At 62.0% G+C, this 22,137-nt stretch overlaps 1 protein-coding gene across 1 annotated transcript; it reads right to left on the bottom strand.

Moving 5' to 3' along the window:
* Nucleotides 1–32: 32 nt before the first annotated feature.
* Nucleotides 33–21,834, bottom strand: INTS3 (integrator complex subunit 3). Its single transcript, XM_086866470.1, has 31 exons — nt 21,691–21,834; nt 21,364–21,536; nt 20,841–20,924; nt 19,783–19,866; nt 18,114–18,227; nt 17,338–17,422; nt 16,325–16,391; nt 15,076–15,220; nt 13,941–14,070; nt 13,120–13,217; nt 11,959–12,150; nt 11,061–11,148; nt 10,428–10,507; nt 10,245–10,336; nt 9,812–9,918; nt 9,547–9,663; nt 8,879–9,008; nt 8,522–8,576; nt 8,021–8,124; nt 7,862–7,906; nt 7,603–7,722; nt 6,762–6,915; nt 6,102–6,170; nt 5,263–5,338; nt 4,275–4,388; nt 4,126–4,174; nt 2,791–2,958; nt 1,547–1,647; nt 829–901; nt 362–521; nt 33–285 (listed from the first exon to the last, which is right to left on the bottom strand). Exons 2-31 carry the CDS (start codon nt 21,445–21,447, stop codon nt 208–210), a joined length of 3,063 nt encoding a protein of 1,020 aa, XP_086722596.1. The 5' UTR covers nt 21,448–21,536; nt 21,691–21,834; the 3' UTR covers nt 33–207.
* Between the last annotated feature and the right edge of the window lie 303 nt (nt 21,835–22,137).

The raw sequence follows: 22,137 nt of genomic DNA, 5'->3' as shown, positions 1-22,137 counted from the left end.
ACCCCCTCCCCAAATCATCCTGGAGCAGCGACTCAGTTCCACCCTTTATTTACATTTCTGTAGGAAAATGGGGGTGGGGGTCCCCCCCTTCCCACACGGGGGGTCCTGGGGGGGGGCACCGCCACCCCTCCCCACGCTGGTGAAAAGGGGGGGTGGTCCCTGACCCCCGGGATTTGCTCGGGGGGGGCTCGGGGGGGGTCCCAGCCCTCAGTCACTGTCCGAGCCCACGGCCGAGGAGCCTTTCCTTTTCCTCTTGGCCGGTTTGGGTTTGGTGTCCTCTTCCTCCTGCAGGGACGGGGACGGGGTCACCACGGCCGCCCCGGGGCTCTGGGGGGTCCGGGGGGCCCGGGGGGGCTCTCACCGAGGCGCTGCTGGACCCCGACTCCTCCTCGTTGTTGGGGGGCTGCGCGGCGCTCTTGCGGCTGCGGGGGCTGGCGAGCGCCGTGGCTTTCCGCCGGCTCTTGGGGGGTTTGCTGGAGGAATCCTCGTACTCCTCGGCCAGGGAGAACAGGTCCGAGAACCTGGAGGGGGCACAGGGGGCCGGGGGGGTTTGGGGGTCCCCAGAGGGGGTCAGGGGGGTTTTGGGGTCCCCAGAGGGGGTCAGGGGGGTTTTGGGGTCCCCAGAGGGGGTCAGGGGGGGTTTTGGGGTCCCCAGAGGGGGTCAGGGGGGGGTTTGGGGTCCCCAGAGGGGGTCAGGGGGGTTTTGGGGTCCCCAGAGGGGGTCAGGGGGGGGTTTGGGGTCCCCAGAGGGGGTTTGGGGGGTTTTGGGGTCCCCAGAGGGGGTCAGGGGGGGTTTTGGGGTCCCCAGGAGAGGAGGGAAGGACTCACTTCATCTTGTGAGCCTCGTCACAGCTGGCCTGGACGTGCTGCAGCGCCTGCAGGATCGGGGTCTGGCTGAAAACTGGGAGAGAGGCGGGAATGGGGTGGGAATGGGGTCAGGGAATGGGGAATGGGGTCAGGGATTGGGGTCTGGGAATGGGGAGTAGGGTCTGGGATTGGGGTCTGGGGTCAGGGATTGGGGTCTGGGGTCAGGGATTGGGGTCTGGGGTCAGGGAATGGGGTCAGGGATTGGGTCTGGGGTCGGGGATTGGGTCTGGGGTCTGGGATTGGGTCTGGGGTCTGGGATTGGGTCTGGGGTCAGGGATTGGGGTCTGGGATGGGGTCTGGGATTGGGGTCTGGGGTCAGGGATTGGGTCTGGGGTCTGGGATTGGGTCTGGGGTCGGGGATTGGGTCTGGGATTGGGTCTGGGGTCAGGGATTGGGTCTGGGGTCTGGGATTGGGTCTGGGATTGGGTCTGGGATTGGGTCTGGGGTCAGGGATTGGGGTCTGGGATTGGGTCTGGGGTCAGGGATTGGGTCTGGGATTGGGGTCTGGGGTCTGGGATTGGGTCTGGGGTCTGGGATTGGGTCAGGGATTGGGTCTGGGGTCGGGGATTGGGTCTGGGATTGGGTCTGGGGTCGGGGATTGGGTCTGGGGTCGGGGATTGGGTCTGGGGTCGGGGAACGCAGCCCCAGCCCCACAGGTCCCACACGGGGCAGCACCCACAGTTCTGTTTGGTGTTGGTCAGGTTCAGCCGGAGATTGTCCAGGTGCTCCAGGATCTGCTCCAGGGTCAGCTGGGCCAGCTTGCTGCTGGAGCTGCGCAGGCTGCGGGGTGAGACCCCAAAAACCGGGGTGAGACCCCAAAAACCGGGGTGAGACCCCAAAACCCGGGGTGAGACCCCAAAACCCGGGGTGAGACCCCAAAAACCGGGGTGAGACCCCAAAACCCGGGGTGAGACCCCAAAAACCCGGGGTGAGACCCCAAAAACCGGGGTGAGACCCCAAAAACCGGGGTGAGACCCCAAAAACCGGGGTGAGATCCCAAAAAACCTGGGGTGAGACCCCAAAAAACCGGGGTGAGACCCCAAAAACCGGGGTGAGACCCCAAAAACCGGGGTGAGACCCAAAAAACCGGGGTGAGATCCCAAAAAACCTGGGGTGAGACCCCAAAACCCGGGGTGGGACCCCAAAAACTGGGAATGGGGGATTGGGAACGGGGTCCCCTGGAAGGGCGGATCAAGGCCTGGAATTCTGGGGTAAATCCTGCTCAGGGATTCTGCTGGAATTCCCGGGAGCTCCGTGGGCTGATCCCAGGGATCTGCAGGGATTAGAGCCAGATCCAGCCCGGATCCCATGGGATGGGGGAGCTGGGAATTCACCCTGGGGGCTGGGAATTCACCCTGGGAACTGGGAATTCACCTCCACGGGGGCTGGCACGGGGAGGGGAGAGGGAAAATTCCTTAGGGAGGGAATTCTGTGAGAACGGGGCCTGAGCAGGGGGAAAAACCCTGCACAACCCCTTCGGGTGGGAATTCCTGGGAATGGGGGCAGGATTCCCAGCCCCCTTTGGGTAGAAATTCCTGGGAATGATCGGTGTCGGCATTCCCGGGATCGGTGTTGGCATTCCCGGCCCCCTTTGGGAGGGAATTCCTGGGAATCGGGGCAGGATTCCCGGCCCCCTTTGTGTGGGAATTCCCGGGATTGGTGTCAGCATTCCCGGCCCCATTTGGGAGGGAATTCCCAGGAATCAGGGCAGGATTCCCAGGATTGGTGTCGGCGTTCCCAGGATCGGTGTCGGCATTCCCAGCCCCATTTGGGAGGGAATTCCCGGGAAGGATCTGTGTCAGCATTCCCGGGATGGGTGTCAGCATTCCCGGCCCCCTTTGTGTGGGAATTCCCGGGAATGGGGGCAGGATTCCCGGCCCCCTTTGTGTGGGAATTCCCGGGATGGGTGTCGGCGCTGCCCACCTCTGGCGCTTGCGGGGCAGGGAGTTGTTCTTGATGAGCAGGGCCTTGATGTGCTCGCCCAGGAGGTCGTCGTGCCGCAGCCCCCAGTGCCGCAGGATGCTGGTGGTGAACTGATCCTCGGGGTGGCACGGCCGGCTCAGCACCATCTTCACCATCTCCTCGCTGGGCCTGGCAACAGCGGGACAGCAGTGGGAACAACAATGGGAACAATGGGACAACAATGGGAACAGCAATGGGAACAACAATGGGAACAGCGGGACAGCAGTGGGAACAACAGGAACAGCGGGAACAGCAATGGGAACAGCGGGACAACAATGGGAACAGCAGGAACAGCGGGAACAGCAATGGGAACAGCGGGAACAACAATGGGAACAGCAGTGGGAACAGCAGTGGGAACAGTGGGAACAATGGGAACAACGGGAACAACAATGGGAACAATGGGAACAGCGGGAACAGCAATGGGAACAGCAGTGGGAACAGTGGGAACAATGGGAACAACGGGAACAGCAATGGGAACAGCGGGACAGCAATGGGAACAGCAGTGGGAACAATGGGAACAACGGGAACAGCAATGGGAACAGCAATGGGAACAATGGGAACAATGGGAACAATGGGAACAGCGGGACAGCGGGAACAGCAATGGGAACAATGGGAACAACAATGGGAACAACAATGGGAACAACAATGGGAACAACAATGGGAACAACAATGGGAACAACAATGGGAACAATGGGAACAATGGGAACAATGGGAACAATGGGAACAATGGGAACACCGTGACAGCAGGAACAGCAGGACAACGGGAACAATGGGAACACCGCAACAATGGGACAATGGGACAACAGGAACACCGGGACAATGGGAACAGCAGGAAGGGAACAGCAGGACAACAGGAACACTGGGACAACAGGAACACCAGGAACACCGGGAGCACCAGGAACAGCGGGACAATGGAAACACCGCGAACACCGCGAACACCGGGAATGGGAACACCGGGAACACTGGGACAACGAGAATGGGAGCACTGGGAACACCGGGAACATGGGAACACCGGGACAGCAGGAACACCGGGAGCACCAGGAATGGAGAACCCAACACACCCCCTCGGCGTCCCCACGACACCACGGAGCGTCCCGGAGCGCCCCCCAGACCCCCTCGGTGTCCCCAGACCCCCCCAGACCCCCTCGGTGTCCCCCAGACCCCCCCAGACCCCCTCGGTGTCCCCAGACCCCCCCAGACCCCCCCAGACCCCCTCGGTGTCCCCCAGACCCCCCCAATCCCCCCAGCCCCCTGTTCCAGGCGCCCCCAGCCCGTCCCAGGGAAGGCAGCACTCACTTCTCCCTGCGGAGCTGCAGCAGGAGGCAGGACAGGGCCTCGGGATGCTCTGGAACGGGGAGGGAGCAGAGGCTGAGCCGGGGCGGGAATGCTCCCCTGGAATTCCCTGGGAACGTTTTCCCGCCGGGATTCCCCCGGGAATGCCTCACCCTTGTACTTGAGGTGCTGCAGGATGGGGATGATGGTCTCCAGGGGGATGTTGTGAGCCAGGAACAGCTGCCAGGTGCAGTACTGCTCAAAGGTCTCCCAGTCCAGGCTCTGAACTGGGATCGGAACAGGAGAACGGCGGGAGAACAGCGGGAAAACGGCGGGAGAACAATGGGATAACAATGGGATAACAGGGATGGATAACAGGGATGGATAACGGGACAATGGGATAACAATGGGATAACAATGGGATAACAATGGGATAACAATGGGATAACAATGGGATTGATAACAGGGATGGATAATGGGACAATGGGATATCAGGACAATGGGTATCAGGACAATGTGATATCAGGACAATGGGATATCAGGACAATGGGATAACAGGACAATGGGATAACAGGACAATGGGATATCAGGACAATGGGATAACAGGGATGGATAACCGGGATGGATAATAGGGATGGATAATGGGACAATGGGATAACAATGGGATAACAATGGGATAACAATGGGATAACAATGGGATTGATAACAGGGATGGATATCAGGACAATGGGATATCAGGACAATGGGATATCAGGACAATGGGATATCAGGACAATGGGATTTCCGGGATCTGTCTCAGCCCCTCCCCAGCTCTGGGCACCCCCAAACCCTCCCGGGGTCCCCCCACCCCACCGGGAACGGGGCCGGAGCTCACGCGGCTCCCCGGTTATCCCGGCTAATCCCGCTGCTCCCAAAGCTGGATCAAGGAGAGCGGGATTTGCTCCGGGAACACCGAGGGACCCCGGCAGAGGTTTGGGGATTTTCCCCTTGCCCGGCTCATTCCCTGCCTGGCACCGCCCGCTGCAGCCCTGGGATAAACCCCACGGTGATCCTTTAATGCCAGCAGGGAACCCGGCCCCGGGGACGCCTCGGGGCAGCTCCAGGGATCCCCTCTGGACACGGCTGGAAAGGGCCCGGAGCCGTCCCGGTGCCGCCACTCACTGAGGATGTTGAGCACGGAATCCTTGCGGAACATGACCAGGTTTCCCATCATCACGTGGCACACGAGCTCCTGCAGCTGCGGGGGCACAGGGACGGGCTCGGGGGGATCCAGGGAACCTTCCCAGGCGGGATCCGGCTGGAAAAGCTCCCGGGAGCATCCCTGGGATGGGATGGGAGCCGGGGGGGCTTCCCACACACACAGAGCCCACTCGGGCTCTCATCCTCCCTCTCCCTGCTCCTCTGGATCTGCTGGATCCCTGCTCCTCATCCCTTGGATCATCTGAATCTGCTGGATCCCCTGGATCCCTGCTCCTCATCCCCTCGATCCCCTGGATTCCTGCTCCTCATCCCTTGGAATCTCTGGATCCCCTGGATCCCTGCTCCTCATCCCTTGGATCCCCCAGATCCCCCAGATCTGTGGAGCTCCGCAGGGAAACAACTGGAGAAGGCCAGGGAGGATCCGGGGAGGATCCAGGCAGGATCCAGGGAGGATCCAGCGAGGATCCAGGGAAGATCCAGGGAAGATCCAGGGAGGATCCAGGGAGGATCCAGGGAGGATCCAGGGAGGATCCAGGGAAGATCCAGGCAGGATCCAGGCAGGATCTGGACAGGATCCAGGGAGGATCCAGGGAAGATCCAGGGAGGATCCAGGGAGGATCCAGGGAGGATCCAGGGAAGATCCAGGGAGGATCCAGGGAGGATCCAGGCAGGATCTGGACAGGATCCAGGGAGGATCCAGGCAGGATCCAGGGATGATCCAGGCAGGATCCAGGCAGGATCCAGGCAGGATCCAGGCAGGATCCAGGCAGGAGCCCCTTCCCGGCCGGAGTTTCTCGCACCTGGAAGGAGTCGATGACGGCCACGATCATGTTCAGCAGCTCCCCGCTCCGCAGGGTCTCGTCCGGGAACTGGGAACGCACAAAGCCCGGCGGCTTCAGGGAGAGGCCTCCCAAAATCCCCCAGGGAACGGCTCCAGCCCGCCCAGATCCCTGGAATTCCCTGTGTTCCCTCTGCTCCCTGCTCCAGGGCCTCGCACGGGGACACAAAATCGACCACGGCGGGAGCCGAGGGCCGGGAACGGCGGCTCCGAGGGAGCGGGATGGGCCAAGGGATGGATCCCGGGATTCGGGGTCACCCTGGGATGGATCCTGGGATTCGGGGTCACCCTGGGATGGATCCTGGGATTCAGGGTCACCCTGGGATGGATCCCGGGATTCAGGGTCACCCTGGGATGGATCCCGGGATTTGGGGTCACCCTGGGATGGATCCTGGGATTCGGGGTCACTGTGGGACACCCCCGGGGCTGGGACGGGATGGGACGGGGACACACCTGGGACAGGATGGGGACACCCCTGGGACAGGACGGGGACACCCCTGGGATGGGACGGGGACACACCTGGGATGGGATGGGGACACCCCTGGGACGGGATGGGGACACACCTGGGACAGGATGGGGACACACCTGAGCTGGGACAGGACGGGGACACCCCCGGGCTCACCTCGGTGTAGATGGAGGGCGTGAGGAAGCAGAGCAGCCGCACGTCGTCCTCCTGGCACGCCTTCATGTCCATCATCAGGCACGTGTGCAGCTCCCCCAGCTGCGTGGCCTGAGCGAACGACTCGTACAGCCCCATCCTGCCCAGCGCCGCCTTGCTGGGGACACACACAGCTGGAACAGCTGGAACAGCTGCAACACAGCTGGGGCACAGCTGGAACACAGCTGGGGACACAGACTCGTACAGCCCCATCCTGCCCAGCGCCGCCTTGCTGGGGACACACACAGCTGGAACAGCTGGGACACAGCTGGGACACAGCTGGGACACAGCTGGGACACACACAGCTGGGGACACACACAGCTGGGGACACACACAGCTGGAACAGCTGGGACACAGCTGGGACACAGCTGGGACACAGCTGGGGACACACACAGCTGGGGACACACACAGCTGGAACAGCTGGGACACAGCTGGGGACACACACAGCTGGGGACACACACAGCTGGGGACACAGCTGGGACACAGCTGGAACAGCTAGAACAGCTGGGGCACAGCCGAACCACCGGGGACAGGGACATGTCTGGGCAGGGCCCAGCTGGGAGGGAGGAGCCAGAGGAGAAGAGGGAGGAGCCACAAGAGAAGAAGGAGGAGCCACAGGAGAAGAAGGAGGAGCCACAAGAGAAGAAGGAGGAGCCACAGGAGAAGAAGGAGGAGCCAGAGGAGAAGAGGGAGGAGCCACAAGAGAAGAAGGAGGAGCCAGAGGAGAAGAAGGAGGAGCCACAAGAGAAGAAGGAGGAGCCACAGAACAGAGGGAGGAGCCAGAGGAGGGCGGGGCCGGGCTCACCTGGCCCGCAGGTAGTAGAGCAGGTGGTAGCCGATCTTGGGCTGTTTCTGGTAGAGCTCGGACAGCAGGTCCAGCAGCAGCGAGAAGCCGCTGTTGTCCTCCTGCATCTGGCACAGGTTCCTTGGGAAGAGCGGGAACGGCACCGGGATAACGGCGGGAACGGCGCCTCCCCCAAAAACACCCCCCGGGATTCCCAGGGAAGGGAAACGGGAAACTCCGGGGATTTCCGGAATTCCCGGGGATTTGGGAAGGGACCTACCGGAATATCAGGTACAGGGGCTTCCCCACGGACTCCTCCAGGGACCTGCGGGACACACGGACGCGCTGGGCTCCCGGGGAATCCCGGTGATCCTGGCCGAGCCCAGCCCTCGGGAGCAGCGGGAATATCCCCCGGGAAAAGCCCGGAGCCAGCCCTTACTCCTCGGTGATCTCCTCCGGGAGAACCTCCCCGCGGAAGTGAGCCTTGAACAGCTCCTGCAGGCACGAGGCCAGCACCGACAGCTGCTCCGAGTCAAAATCCTCCTGGAAAAGGGACGGGAGCGGGAGCTCAGAGCCCGCCTGGCACAGGGAACGGATCCCGGCAGCGGGGACCCCGAAACAAACACTGCTGGGGACCCCAAAACACTGCTGGGGACCCCAAAACACTGCTGGGGACCCCAAATCACTGCTGGGGACCCTGAAACACTGCTGGGGATCCCAAAACACTGCTGGGGACCCCAAAACACTGCTGGGGACCCCAAATCACTGCTGGGGATCCCAAAACACTGCTGGGGACCCCAAATCACTGCTGGGGACCCCAAATCACTGCTGGGGACCCCAAAACACTGCTGGGGATCCCAAAACACTGCTGGGGACCCCAAATCACTGCTGGGGATCCCAGACCATTCCCAGGGATCCCGGCCGTTCCCGGCTCCGTTACCTCCAGGACCTGATCCACGATTTCCTGCATCACCTCGCACTGCGCCTCCGTGTCACTGCGGCACAACAGGGACGGGAGATCCGCGTTACCGGGAGCGCCGGGAGCGCCGGGAGCGCCGGGAGCGCCGGGAGGGGGAACTGGGGCCGGCGCTGGGGTCGGCCCAGCCCAGAATCCGCGGGGATCCCGGGCTGGGGTGAATTCCACCGGGAAAAGCGGGCGCTCAAAGCCAGGAATTCCACGGAATCTCCGGGCTGAGCCAAGGTCTGCGGAGCTGGGAGCTCCTTCCCGAGCCCTTTTCCTGCGGGAATTCCCTCTCCAGGAGCCCCGGGAGATCCGTGGGGACGGGCAGGGCCCCACCTGCCCTTCTGCAGCTGCAGCACTTTGTCCTTCAGGGACTCGTCCAGCTGCTCCAGGAACGGGGTGATGTCCACCGGCTCCTCCACGATGGATTCCTTGATCGGGTGGAACCTGAACTCCCTCTTCTTCCCTGGGAACAGGGAATTCCCCACGGGATGAGGGATTTTCCTCCTCCTCCCCCGGAGCCGGGCTCTGGGATGAAGGTGGGAATTGCCCCAGGCACTGGGAATGTCCGGGATTGTGATCCCTGCCCCGTTCCCAAACCCCATCCTCGGCCGTCTCCACAATTTGGGATCCTGGGGCTCCCAGGTGACATCCCCCGCCCCATCCCGGGCCTGTGGCCACTTCCCACCGCCGGGAAAACCCCCTGGAACTGCGGGAATCCCAGAGGGATCTGCGCAGCGAGGCCGGGAATGGCTCCAGAGGGGATCTGAGCTGGGATCTGAGGCTGGAAAAGCGCTGAGAGCTCCTGGGAACGGCCAGGAAAGGGAACCAACCCTTGGGGGCACAGATCCTGAACCGCTGGATCTGGGAATCGGCTCCTGCACACCCTCCCTGCAGGAGGAAAGCCGGGATTCCCACCGGGATCAGCTCCCGGCCGAGGAGGGAATCGCGCCTCGGGAGCTGGGAATTCTCCGTGTCCGTGGGGAATTCCGGAGCTCCCTCACCTTTGCTGTTCAGCTCCTCCTCATCATCGCTGAAGGCGGCCTCGGCGTTGTCATAGCAACCGTCATCCTTCTCCAGGTGATTCTCCATCTCCATGGGAACCGGCTCCTCGATTTTCACTGGGAGCAGGGAGCCAGGTGAGGCTCCCCCAAACCCGGGGTCCCGCAATTCCCCAAATCCCAGCACGCCCGGCCCGGCCCGGCCCATCCGGAATTCCAGGGAAGAGCTCCCTGAGCGGATCGGCCAGGAGCCCCCCGCATTCCCTACCCTCGATGGGGGGCGAGGGAGAGCTGCAGAACTCCGGGAATTTCTCCCTGAGCATGGCCCGGAGCTCCTTGTCCAGCTTGGGGTTGTCGAAGAGCGGGGCCAGGTGCCTGCGAGGGACGGGACAGGGATCGGGATCGGCCGGAGCCCCCTTCCCACGGGAATGCCGGGGGCTCCTCCCCGTGCCCGGGATCGTCGCCCGCAGCTCCCCCGGGATCCCCTCCACAGCCCGGGAATGGCAGCAGGGGCTGGAATTCCTGGCAGGAATCCCGGGGCAATCCCGATTCCCTGACCCCACATCCCTTTTCCCTGGGGGAGCGGCTCCTGGGACACAACCCCCGGGTTCTCCAGGGAGCTCCCACGGCCCCGGAGCGCCGGGAGCGGCCGCGTCCGGGCTGGGAACTGGGGAAGAGCCGGGAAAAGCCGGGGCTCTTACGCCAGGACTCGCTTCTCCACGATGTGGGTGAGGGAGTTGAACACGCCCTGCCGGACGTGCGCTTCCAGAGGGGGGTAGAAATTGGGAATGATCTGGAAGAGACGAGGGAGGGAGAGCAGGGTCAGGGGGGGAAATCCCTGCCAGGGCAGGGAATTCCCTGGGGAAGGAAGGAGGGGCGCTCACCCGGCACATGAAATCCAGCAGCGTGGCCGTGATGGCCGGGTGCGGCTTCATGGAGTGGTGCATGACCAGGATGGCGGGCTCTGGGGGAGGGAACGGCGTGAGACACCCCAGATCCCTGCGGGATCCACGGGATCCACGGGCTGGGATCCAGGGGATGGGGGCGGCCGGGTCCGGTGCTGCCCGTGGGTCACAGAGATCCCAGGGATCCCATCCCTGGGAACAGCCCAGGATCCCATCCCGGGCAGATCCCCCCAGATCCCAGTGCAGATCCCCCTGGATCCCAGTGCAGATCCCCCCGGATCCCAGTGCAGATCCCCCCGGATCCCAGTGCAGATCCCCCCGGATCCCAGTGCAGATCCCCCCGGATCCCAGGTAGATCTCCCCGGATCCCAGTACAGATCCCCCCAGATCCCAGGTAGATTCCCCCCAGATCCCAGGTAGATCCCCCCAGATCCCAGTGCAGATCCCCCCGGATCCCAGTGCAGATCCCCCCGGATCCCAGTGCAGATCCCCCCGGATCCCAGTGCAGATTCCCCCGGATCCCAGTGCAGATTCCCCCGGATCCCAGTGCAGATCCCCCCGGATCCCAGGTAGATCCCCCCAGATCCCAGGTAGATCCCCCGGATCACACACCGATGTTCATGATGCTGTCCTTCTCGGGGTTGAAGAACAGCCAATCGTAGAACAGCGCCAGTTTGGCGTTGGAAGCCGCCACGTTGGACTGGAGGAGACAAAAACCCCAAATGATTCCCTCAGAGATTCCCTCAAGATCCCTGGAGATCCCTCCAAGATCCCTCTTCACATCCCTGGCGAGCTGCTGGGGATCAGCAGCTCAGGCCAATCCTGATCCCTTCCTGATCCCATCCCAATCCCATTCCGATCCCATCCCGAGATTCCCATCCTGATCCTGAACCCGATCCCATCTGATCCTGATCCCTTCCTGATCCTGATCCCATCTCGATCCCAAACCCGATTCCATCCCATCCTAAGGATCCTATCCCACCCCATCCCATCCCATGGATCCCATCCCAATCCCATCCCCTGGATCCCATCCCAATCCTGATCCCATGGATCCCATCCCAATCCCAATCCCAATTCTGATCCCATGGATCCCATCCTGATCCCCATCCCATCCCATCCCACCCCATCCCGATCCCATGGATCCCACCCCATGGATCCCATCCCAATCCCATCCCCTGGATCCCATCCCGATCCCGATCCCCTGGATCCTGATCCCATCCCCCGGATCCTGATCCCATCCCCTGGATCCCATCTTGATCCCATCTCATGGATCCCATCCCAATCCTGATCCCATCCTGATCCCGATCCCATGGATCCCAATCCCATCCCAATCCCAATTCTGATCCCATGGATCCCATCCTGATCCCCATCCCATCCCATCCCACCCCATCCCGATCCCATGGATCCCACCCCATGGATCCCATCCCAATCCCGATCCCCGGATCCTGATCCCATCCCCCGGATCCCACCCCGATCCCCCGGATCCCACCCCGATCCCGCGGATGCCGACCGTGCAGGTGGTGAGCAGCCAGCCGATGATGGCCCAGCGGGGCAGGATGTCGGAGCTCAGCACCTCGTTGCTGGGGTGCACCACGCCGCAGATGTAGCGGATCAGGTCGCAGCGCAGGGACTGGCTGTCGGCCGTCGACAGGTACTGCCGCTGGAACCAGTCCTGGTAGCGCTTCTGCTGCCCAAAGCGCACCTGCACACACGGGATCCGCTGGGAACCGGCACCGGGAACTGGCACCGGGAACCAGCACTGCACACACGGGATCCGCTGGGAACCGGCACCGGGAACCGGCACCGGGAACCAGCACTGCACACACGGGATCCCGCTGGGAACCGGCACCGTGACCACGGGATCCGCTGGGAACCGGCACCGGGAACCGGCACCGGGAACCGGCACCGCAGACACGGGATCCGCTGGGAACCGGCACCGGGAACCAGCACCGCGGACACGGGATCCCGCTGGGAACCGGCACCGGGAACCGGCACCGGGAACCGGCACTGCACACACGGGATCCCGCTGGGAACCGGCACCGTGACCACGGGATCCCGCTGGGAACCGGCACCGGGAACCGGCACTGCACACACTGGATCCCGCTGGGAACCGGGGCTGGGAACCGGCACCGCGGACACAGGATCCGCTGGGAACCGGCACTGCGGACACGGAGCCGGGATGGGAGGGAATGCGGGAGGGATTCGGGGAGAAATCCGGGAGGGAATTCTGCAAGAAGGGCTGGGAACAAGCACCACACAGGACCCTGAGCCAGGGGAAACCTGGGAGGGAATCCAGAGGGATTTTGGGAAGGGATCCAGGAGGATTTTGGGAGGGGATCCAGGAGGATTTTGGGAGGGGATCCAGGAGGATTTTGGGAGGGGATCCAGGAGGATTTTGGGAGGGGATCCAGGGGGATTTTGGGAGGGAATCCAGAGGGATTTTGGGAGGGAATCCAGGAGGATTTTGGGAAGGGATCCAGGAGGATTTTGGGAGGGGATCCAGGAGGATTTTGGGAAGGGATCCAGGAGGATTTTGGGAAGGGATCCAGGAGGATTTTGGGAGGGATCCAGGAGGATTTTGGGAGGGAATCCAGAGGGATTTTGGGAGGGAATCCAGGAGGATTTGGGAGGGATCCAGGAGGATTTTGGGAGGGAATCCATGGGGAATTACCCGCGAGGTCATGAAGAGCAGCTTGGTCTCCATGTCGGGGGTGAGGCGGCACGCCAGGAATTTGCGGGAGGTTCTGGACTGCAGGAGCTGCAGGACCCCTGGACAGGGACAGGGAAGCGGAATTTGGTTGGAAAAGGCGTCCAGAGAAAGCTTTTTAGGGATCACTGAGGAGGGGTTTGAGGGGGATTTGAGGGGTGGGAACACTCCAAAGCCCCATTTCCCTGGAATTGCTGCATCCAGGGAAGCGCCCAGGGAAAGGAACGATTTATGGGAATATCTTTGATGGAAATAAAATGAAAAAAAAAAAAACCAACAACAAATAAAATCCATGGCTCTTCCCACGGAATGGGGAAACCAGCAGGAATTAAATCTCATGGAGGCGCCACTGCTGGAATTCCTGATTTTTATGGATCTTCTCCAGGCTCTGCTCAGCCTGGGCTCACCTTCCCCGCCACTTAATTAAGGGAAATAACTCTGATTAACCTGGAATTCCAGACTGGTTTGGGCTGGGATCACCCAAAGATCACCCAGACCATGGGCAGGGACAATTCCCACCAGATCCACAAGCCCAGGGAGGAGGAGGAGACGAGGGCAGCACGGGGACCCCGGGGGTTTCCTGGGGGGATCCCGGGGGGTTTCCTGGGGGATCCCGGGGGTTTCCTGGGGGGATCCCGGGGGGTTTCCTGGGGGGATCCCGGGGGGTTTCCTGGGGGGATCCTGGGGGTTTCCTGGGGGGATCCCGGGGGGTTTCCTGGGGGGATCCCGGGTGGTTTCCTGGGGGGATCCCGGCTGGGAATTCCCGGGAAGGGAAGATCCCGTACCTGTGAACTGGGAGCTGAGCACCTGCGGGTTGTGCAGGATGTCCTTCCAGAGCTGCTCGAACTCCGGGATCCGCGCCACGTTCTGCAGCAGCCGCACCAGGTCCCGGCCGATCATGAAGCAATCCATGAACTGGGAATGGGGGAAAAAGAGGGAAAAATCCCGCTCGGTGCCCGGGGCAGGGGGATGGGAGCAGGGAAAGGAGGAATTCCCGCTCCTCCCACCCCCTCCCTGCTGGAATGGATGGAGGGAAGGTCGGGAGTTGTTCTGGAATGTTCTCCCTGGCAAAGCAAACAATCGGGCCATAAATCTGCCACCCTCCCCAGGCCTGCAGCCAGGCCCCGCCGGGGCAGCGTCGGCAACGGCAGGATCCGGGAGAAATCCGGGACAAATCCCAGCTCTGGGGGGTTCTCCTGCTCCAGCCGGAGCCAAACCAGGCCTGGAGCTGCTGTGGGATCATCCCAAACCGCCCTGCCCAGGGAGGGATCCCCAGGGGAACGGGATCCCATCCCGATTCCATCCCATCCCAATCCTGGAGCAGGGAGATGCAGGATCCCATCCCAATCCCATCCCAATCCCATTCCCAATCCCATTCCCAATCCCAATCCTGGAGCAGGGAGATACAGGATCCCATTCCCAGCCCCAATCCCATTCCAAATCCCATCCCATCCCAATCCCAATCCCATTCCCAGGAACTCACCCTCCCCTGGAGCAGGGAGATGCAGAACTCCAGATCCCAATCCCATCTCAATCCCATTCCCAATCCCAATTCCCAGTTCCCAATCCCAATCCCATTCCCACACTCACCCTCTCCCGGAGCAGGGAGATGCAGAACTCCAGATCCCAATCCCATTCCCATTCCCATTCCCAATCCCAATCCCATTCCCATACTCACCCTCTCCCGGAGCAGGGAGATGCAGAACTCCAGATCCCAATCCCAACCCCAATCCCATTCCCATTCCCATTCCCACACTCACCCTCTCCCGGAGCAGGGAGATGCAGAACTCCAGATCCCAATCCCAATTCCCAGTTCCCATTCCCAATCCCATTCCCACACTCACCCTCTCCCGGAGCAGGGAGATGCAGAACTCCAGATCCCAATCCCAATCCCAATCCCAATCCCATTCCCACACTCACCCTCTCCCGGAGCAGGGAGATGCAGAACTCCACCTCCTTCTGCCGCAGCGCCTGCAGCGCGGCCGTGCCGTGGTGATCCACGATCAGCCGCAGGTAGGTGTACACGGCCATGGCCACCAGCAGGCTGCTCTTCAGCACCCACTCCCTGCAACCCCAAATCTATCTGGGAACCCCAAATCCGACCTGGGAACCCCCAAATCCATCCTGGGAACCTCAAATCCATCCTGGGAACCCCCAAATCCATCCTGGGAACCTCAAATCCATCCTGGGAACCCCCAAATCCATCCTGGGAACCCCAAATCTGACCTGGGAACCTCAAATCCATCCTGGGAACCCCCAAATCCATCCTGGGAACCCCCAAATCCATCCTGGAAACCCCCAAATCCACTCCCTGCAACCCAAATCCATCCTGGGAACCCCAAATCCGACCTGGGAACCCCCAAATCCATCCTGGGAACCTCAAATCCATCCTGGGAACCCCCAAATCCATCCTGGGAACCCCAAATCTGACCTGGGAACCCCCAAATCCATCCTGGGAACCCCAAAATCCATCCTGGGAACCCCAAATCTGACCTGGGAACCCCCAAATCCATCCTGGGATCCCCAAATCCACCCTGGGAACCCCCAAATCCATCCCGGGAACCCCAAATCCATCCTGGGAACCCCCAAATCCATCCTGGGAACCCCCAAATCCATCCTGGGAACCCCAAATCCATCCTGGGAACCCCCAAATCCATCCTGGGAACCCCCAAATCCATCCTGGGAACCCCAAATCTGACCTGGAAACCCCCAAATCCACCCCCTGCAACCCCCAAATCCATCCTGGGAACCCCCAAATCCATCCTGGGAACCCCAAATCTGACCTGGGAACCCCAAACCCTCCCTGACAATCCCGAATCCGCCCCAAATCCTCGCAGCCCCCGCAGGACAGAGCCCCAGGCAGGGAATCCTGCAGTTGGGAATCCTGTGGATCCCGCAGGCTCGGGATGAGATCCCCAGGCGGAGCCGGAGCCGCCCAAACACCGGAAACTTCTCGGGCAATCGACGCTCCCGGGGGAAAAACCTCCCCCACGGCTCGGGAAGCTCGGGAAGGAAACATTCCCGGGATGCTGGGCCCCAGCCAGGCCAGCTCCGCGGCCCCGAGGGGGATCTGGGGGGATCTGGAGGGATCTGGGGGGATCTGGGGGGATCTGGGGATTGCGGGTTTGGGAAGGCTCCCCCCTCTCCCCGCCGCGATTCCCGGCCGTACCTCTGCTCCGTCAGGATCTCCAGAACGTTCTCTGCCAGCCAGATGTTCTTGGCAGTCACGTCCCCACCTGGAAAAGCAGCGGGATCCGGGATCCGGCCGCGGGATCCCGGGGGATCTGCTGGGTGTGGGAGCCCCGGCCCGGGAGCAACGGGAACCGCGGCACCTCGGGAGGATCCTCCCGGAGAGATTCCCTGCCTGGACGGGCTCCTGGGGACAGATCCCGCGGGATCCAAGGGATCCAGCCCCATGGGATCCTGTTGGGATCCAGCCCCATGGGATCCTGCGGGATCCAGCCCCATGGGATCCTGCGGGATCCACCCCCATGGGATCCAAGAGATCCAGCCCCGCGGGATCAAAGGGATCCAGCCCCATGGGATCCTGTCGGGATCCAGCTCCATGGGATCCTGTCGGGATCCAGCCCCATGGGATCCTGCGGGATCCACCCCCATGGGATCCAAGAGATCCAGCCCCGCGGGATCCAAGGGATCCAGCCCCATGGGATCCAAGAGATCCAGCCCCACGGGATCCAAGGGATCCACCCCCGTGGGATCCTGTCGGGATCCAGCCCCATGGGATCCTGTCGGGATCCAGCCCCATGGGATCCTGTCGGGATCCAGCCCCGTGGGATCCTACGGGATCCAGCCCCATGGGATCCTGCGGGATCCTGGATTTGGCTCTGGGGGTTCCCAGCTGGGGACAGACCCTGGTGGGCCCTGCCTGGGCCAAGTTCCAGAGGGATCCCAGCTCAGATCCCCAGGATTCCCGGCTGGGATCCCCAGGATTCCCGGCTGGGATCCCCAGGATTCCCGGCTCAGATCCCCAGGATTCCCGGCTGGGATCCCCAGGATTCCCGGCTCAGATCCCCAGGATTCCCGGCTCGGATCCCCAGGATTCCCGGCTGGGATCCCCAGGATTCCCGGCTCAGATCCCCAGGATTCCCGGCTGGGATCCCCAGGATTCCCGGCTCAGATCCCCAGGATTCCCAGCTGGGATCCCCAGGATTCCCGGCTCACCTGCGATCTGCTTCATGAAGGTCATGCACACCCCGTCCGCTCCCAGCACTCCGCTCTTCACCAGCTCCCGGAGCAGCCACACCAGCTGGACACGGAGACGCCGGGATCAGCCCCGCCACCTTCCCCTCCTTATCCCCGACATTATTCCCATCATTATTCCCGTTATTCCCCTCCTTATCCCCGACATTATCCCCGTCATTCCCGTCATTATTCCCGTCGTTATTCCCGTTATTATTCCTGTCATTATTCCCATCATTCCTGTCATTATTCCCGTCATTATTCCCGTCATTCCCATCATTATCCCCGTCATTATTCCCGTTATTATCCCCGTTATTAATCACGTCATTATTCCCGTTATCCCCGTCATTATTCCCGTTATTATTCCCGTCATTGTTCCCGTTATTCCTGTCATTATTCCCGTTATTATTCCCGTCATTATTCCCGTTATTATTCCCGTCATTATTCCTGTTATTATTCCCGTTATTATTCCCGTTATCCCCGTCATTATTCCCTTTATTATTCCCGTCATTGTTCCCGTTATTCCTGTCATTATTCCCGTTATTATTCCCGTTATCCCCGTCATTATTCCCATCATTCCTGTCATTATTCCCGTTATTATTCCCGTCATTATTCCCATCATTCCTGTCATTATTCCCGTTATTATTGCCGTTATTATCCCCGTCATTATTCCCGTCATTATTCCCGTTATTATTCCCGTTATTCCCGTCGTTATTCCCGTCATTCCTGTCGTTCCCGGGATCCAGGGACAGCCGCACCTGGGTCCTGCAGGTGTCCTGCAGCTTCAGGTACTTCTCCATCAGGATGTGGTTGATCTTGTTGAGGACGATGTTCATCCCGTCCCGGCTCACCAGCGCCAGGTCCCGGTAGCACTGCGGGGAAAAACGGGAAAAGCGGCGTGGGAAGCGCGGCCCCGGGCAGGGAACGGCAAACCCTGGGATCTGCGGGACGGATCCGGCCCTCCCCGGGCGCGGGGGGCGCTTAAATTTAATTTAAATTAAATTAAACCCGGCTGGAAGGAGCCCAGGATCCCGTTCCCTGGGAAAGCCCGGCTCGGATCCACCGGGAAACGCTGGAGAAGCGGGAATGAACCCCCAGGGAAACAGGGATCCCAGGGGACCGGCAGAATTCCCTGGGGGAGAGCCGGGATTCCTCCATTTCTGCCAGGCTGACACAATCCGGGGGCCGTTTAATTAAGCAGGGTGATTAATGAGGCTTTAATGAGCGGCCGGGCAGGGCTGACAGCCCCGGGGGGAGGGACGGACACCTCGGGAACGGCTCCGAGCATCCCGGGGCTCCCATCCCGAGGAATCGCGGCCGGAGGAGGAGCCGGGGGCAGCTGGAGCCGGCTGTGCCCGGCTGGGGACACTCGGGGGGGCCCTGGGGCGGAATTTGGGGTCCCTGGGGTGGATTTTGGGTCCCCAGAACAGATTTTGGGGTCCTGAGAACAGATTTTGGGGTCCCCATGGCAGATTTTGGGTCCCCAGAACAGATTTTGGGGTCCCCGGGGCAGATTTTGGGTCCCCAGGGCAGATTTTGGGGTCCCCAGGGCAGATTTTGGGTCCCCGGGACAGATTTTGGGTCCCCAGGACAGATTTTGGGGTCCCTGGGTCAAGTTTTGGGGTCCTGGAGAAATTCAGGGATCCAGGTTTGGGGGGCGGTTCCGGGTTTTGGGGATTTTGTTTTTCCCGGCCCAGCAGATCCCAGGAACTCCTCGGGCAGGAAAGGGTTAACCCCGTCCATCCCAAATCCCGGCAGGAATCCCTGGCCGGCTCCAGCGCAGATCCAATTATCCCAATTATCCCAATTATCCCGATTATCCCAAGCGTTCCGGAGCAGACGCGGCTCCCGTTCCCAGAGGAAAATTCCAGAGGAATCCACGGAAAGGGTCGCTCCAGGGCAGGGGGTTCACCCTTCGGAAAAGCGGGAAGAGCCCCGGGAACAAGGACGGGAAGGGATCCTGGGGGGATTCAGCCCCTCCAGGGCTCCCTGGGAAGGATTTGGGAACGCCGAGGTCGACCCAGCGAAGCCCCGGATCCAAGGGAAAACGGGATTCCCGGGAAAAGCGCGCTGAGATTCCAGGAGGGGATTCCTGGGGCCGGGATTTGCCCCCAAATCCAGGATTGTGGCTCCCAGGGACGAGGCAGGATGCGGAATTAAGGGAGCCGGGAATCGGTTTTCCCCGGGATCCCGGCACGTTCCTCCTCCGGAGGACGAATTCCAGGAGCATCCAGGGGCGGCTTCCCGGAGAAAAACCGGGGAAAAAACCCTGACAGGTCCTGGGAAAAACCGGGATCCGCCTCCCGCGGCCACATCCAAGGAATTCCTGGGGTGGGAGGGAGGCTGAGCCCCCTCCTCCCTGCACGGAGCCCGGAACGTTCCAGCGCGGAATTCCCGGGATTCCGGCCCTTTCCGGCTCTCCCTCACCTTCTGCGCCTGGGCCGGCTCCGTCAGGACGAGCGTGAAGAGCCCCAGGCAGATCTCCTCGTGCTGGGGGGTCCCTTTGCAGATCTGCCAGGGAAAATCCCAGATCCGGCTGAATTCCGGGCGGGAATGGAAAATCCACCCCCCAAAGCCGCGGATCAGCCGGGAATCCCAGAAATCCGGAGCATCCCGGGGTTATTCCAGCCGGGAATCCCAGAAATCCGGAGCATCCCGGGGTCATTCCAGCCGGGAATCCCAGAAATCCGGAGCATCCGGGGTTATTCCAGCCGGGAATCCCAGAAATCCGGAGCATCCCGGGGTTATTCCAGCCGGGAATCCCAGAAATCCGGAGCATCCCGGGGTTATTCCAGCCGGGAATCCCAGAAATCCGGAGCATCCCGGGGTTATTCCAGCCGGGAAAATGCTCCCAGGAACCGCCCGGGGGTTCTGCTGCTCCAGGGGATCCCCGGGACGGGAATGGGAACAGGAACAGGGAATGGGACGGGAATGGGAAATGGGAATGGGACGGGAATGGGACGGGAATAAACGCTCCAGCCCTCACTCCCTTTAAACTGGGAACAGTGGATAAACTGGGAATGGAGAAACTGGGAATGGAGAAACTGGGAATGGAGAAACTGGGAGCAATGGAGAAACTGGAATTCCGTGTGAAACAACAAACGGAATTTGGCTCTGCAAATCCTCGGGCTGAGGGTGAGAAGCTCCAGCTCCACTCCCAGTTCCCAATTCCCAATCCCCATTCCCAATTCCCCAATCCCCAATTCCCCATTCCCAGTTCCCATTCCCAGTTCCCAATCCCCATTCCCAATTCCCCATTCCCATTCCCCGTTCCCAATCCCCATTCCCCAATCCCCATTCCCATTCTCATCCCCGTTCCCATCCCCGCTCCCATTCCCATCCCCGTTCCCGTTCCCGTTCCCATCCCCATTCCCGTTCCCATTCCCGTTCCCGTTCCCATCCCCGTTCCCGTTCCCGTTCCCGTTCCCATTCCCGTTCCCGTTCCCATCCCCATTCCCGTTCCCATTCCCGTTCCCGTTGCTCACGTGGGCGTTGAGGGCGTCGTTGGCCTCGCGCTCCGAGAGCCCGCTGGTCAGCGAGGTGACGATCCCCACACAGCGCTCCAGCCTCTGGAAAACCGGGAGAGACCGGGGGAACTGCGGAAACTGGGGAAGCTGGGGAAACTGGGAACAGCTGGGAACAGCTGGGAACAGCTGGGGAAACTGGGGAAACTGGGAAAGCTGGGAACAGCTGGGAACAGCTGGGAGCAGCGCGCCATTCCGGATTCTCCCCAGCAAGGGCCGCTCCCGGGAGCATTCCCAGATCCCGGGAGGATCCCGGTGCTATCCCGGTGTTCTGTCCCGGTGTTATCCCTGTGATATCCCGGTGTTCTATCCCGGTACTTTCTCCCGGTGTTATCCCGGTGTTATCCTGGTGTTTTATCCCAGTATTATCCCGGTATTATCACAGTGTTTTCCCGGTGTTATCCCGCTGTTTTCCCGGTGTTATCCCGCTGTTTTCCCGGTGTTATTCAGGTTTTATCCCGGTGTTTTCCCGTGCCGCTCTCACCTCCTCCAGCTCATCCTTGGAGTCGAGCAGGGAGCAGAGCAGGAGCTTCCCGGCCGTTCCCGCTTTGCCCTTGGGGAGCTCCATGGCCCGCCCGGTGCTCCCGGTGCTCCCGGTGCCCCCGCCGGGACCGGGGGCGATTTCCCGGCAATTCCGCTCCTTCCGCCGCCCCCGAGCTCCGCCCGCCGCCCCGGGAGGGATGCGGGGGCTCAGCGATGGGGGCAGCCCCGGGGAGGCGGGGACGGGCCCCGGCTGCGGGGAACGGGGGCAGAGCGGCCCCGGCGCGGGGAGGAGCGCTCGGGCCGGGCGGAGCGGGGCTCGGTGCGGGGCTCGGTGCGGGGCTCGGTGCGGGGCTCGGTGCCGCCGCAGGGGCTCCCGGGCCGGGCCGGTGCCGGTGGCTCCGGGCCGGGAGGAGGCGGCGGCGGCCGGAAGTTACCGGACAGCGACAGAGGCGCTCAGCCGGAAGCGGAAGCGCCGCGCGAGGGGAAAATCCCGCCCCTCCTCCCTCGCCGACCAATAGGAGCGGAGAGCGGCCCTGGGTGACAGATCGAGGGGCGGGGCTGGAGGGGCGGGGCACAGGGGGAGGCTCGGCCAATGGGAAAGAAGAGGCGGGGCCTGTGCGGGAGGAGGCTCCGCCCACCCGCGCGTGCGGGGGAACCCCCCGGGACCCCCTTGGGAACCCCCGAACCCTCCCGGGACCCCCGAACCCCCCGGAACACCCCCGGAACACCCCCGGAACACCCCCGGGAGCCTTCCGGGACCCCCGAACCTCCCCCG

Source organism: Cyanistes caeruleus, chromosome 30 (assembly GCF_971803275.1).
Source record: "Cyanistes caeruleus chromosome 30, bCyaCae1.hap1.1, whole genome shotgun sequence".
NCBI classification, from domain to species: Eukaryota; Metazoa; Chordata; class Aves; order Passeriformes; family Paridae; genus Cyanistes; species Cyanistes caeruleus.
This window is presented reverse-complemented; position numbering and strand designations above follow the sequence as displayed.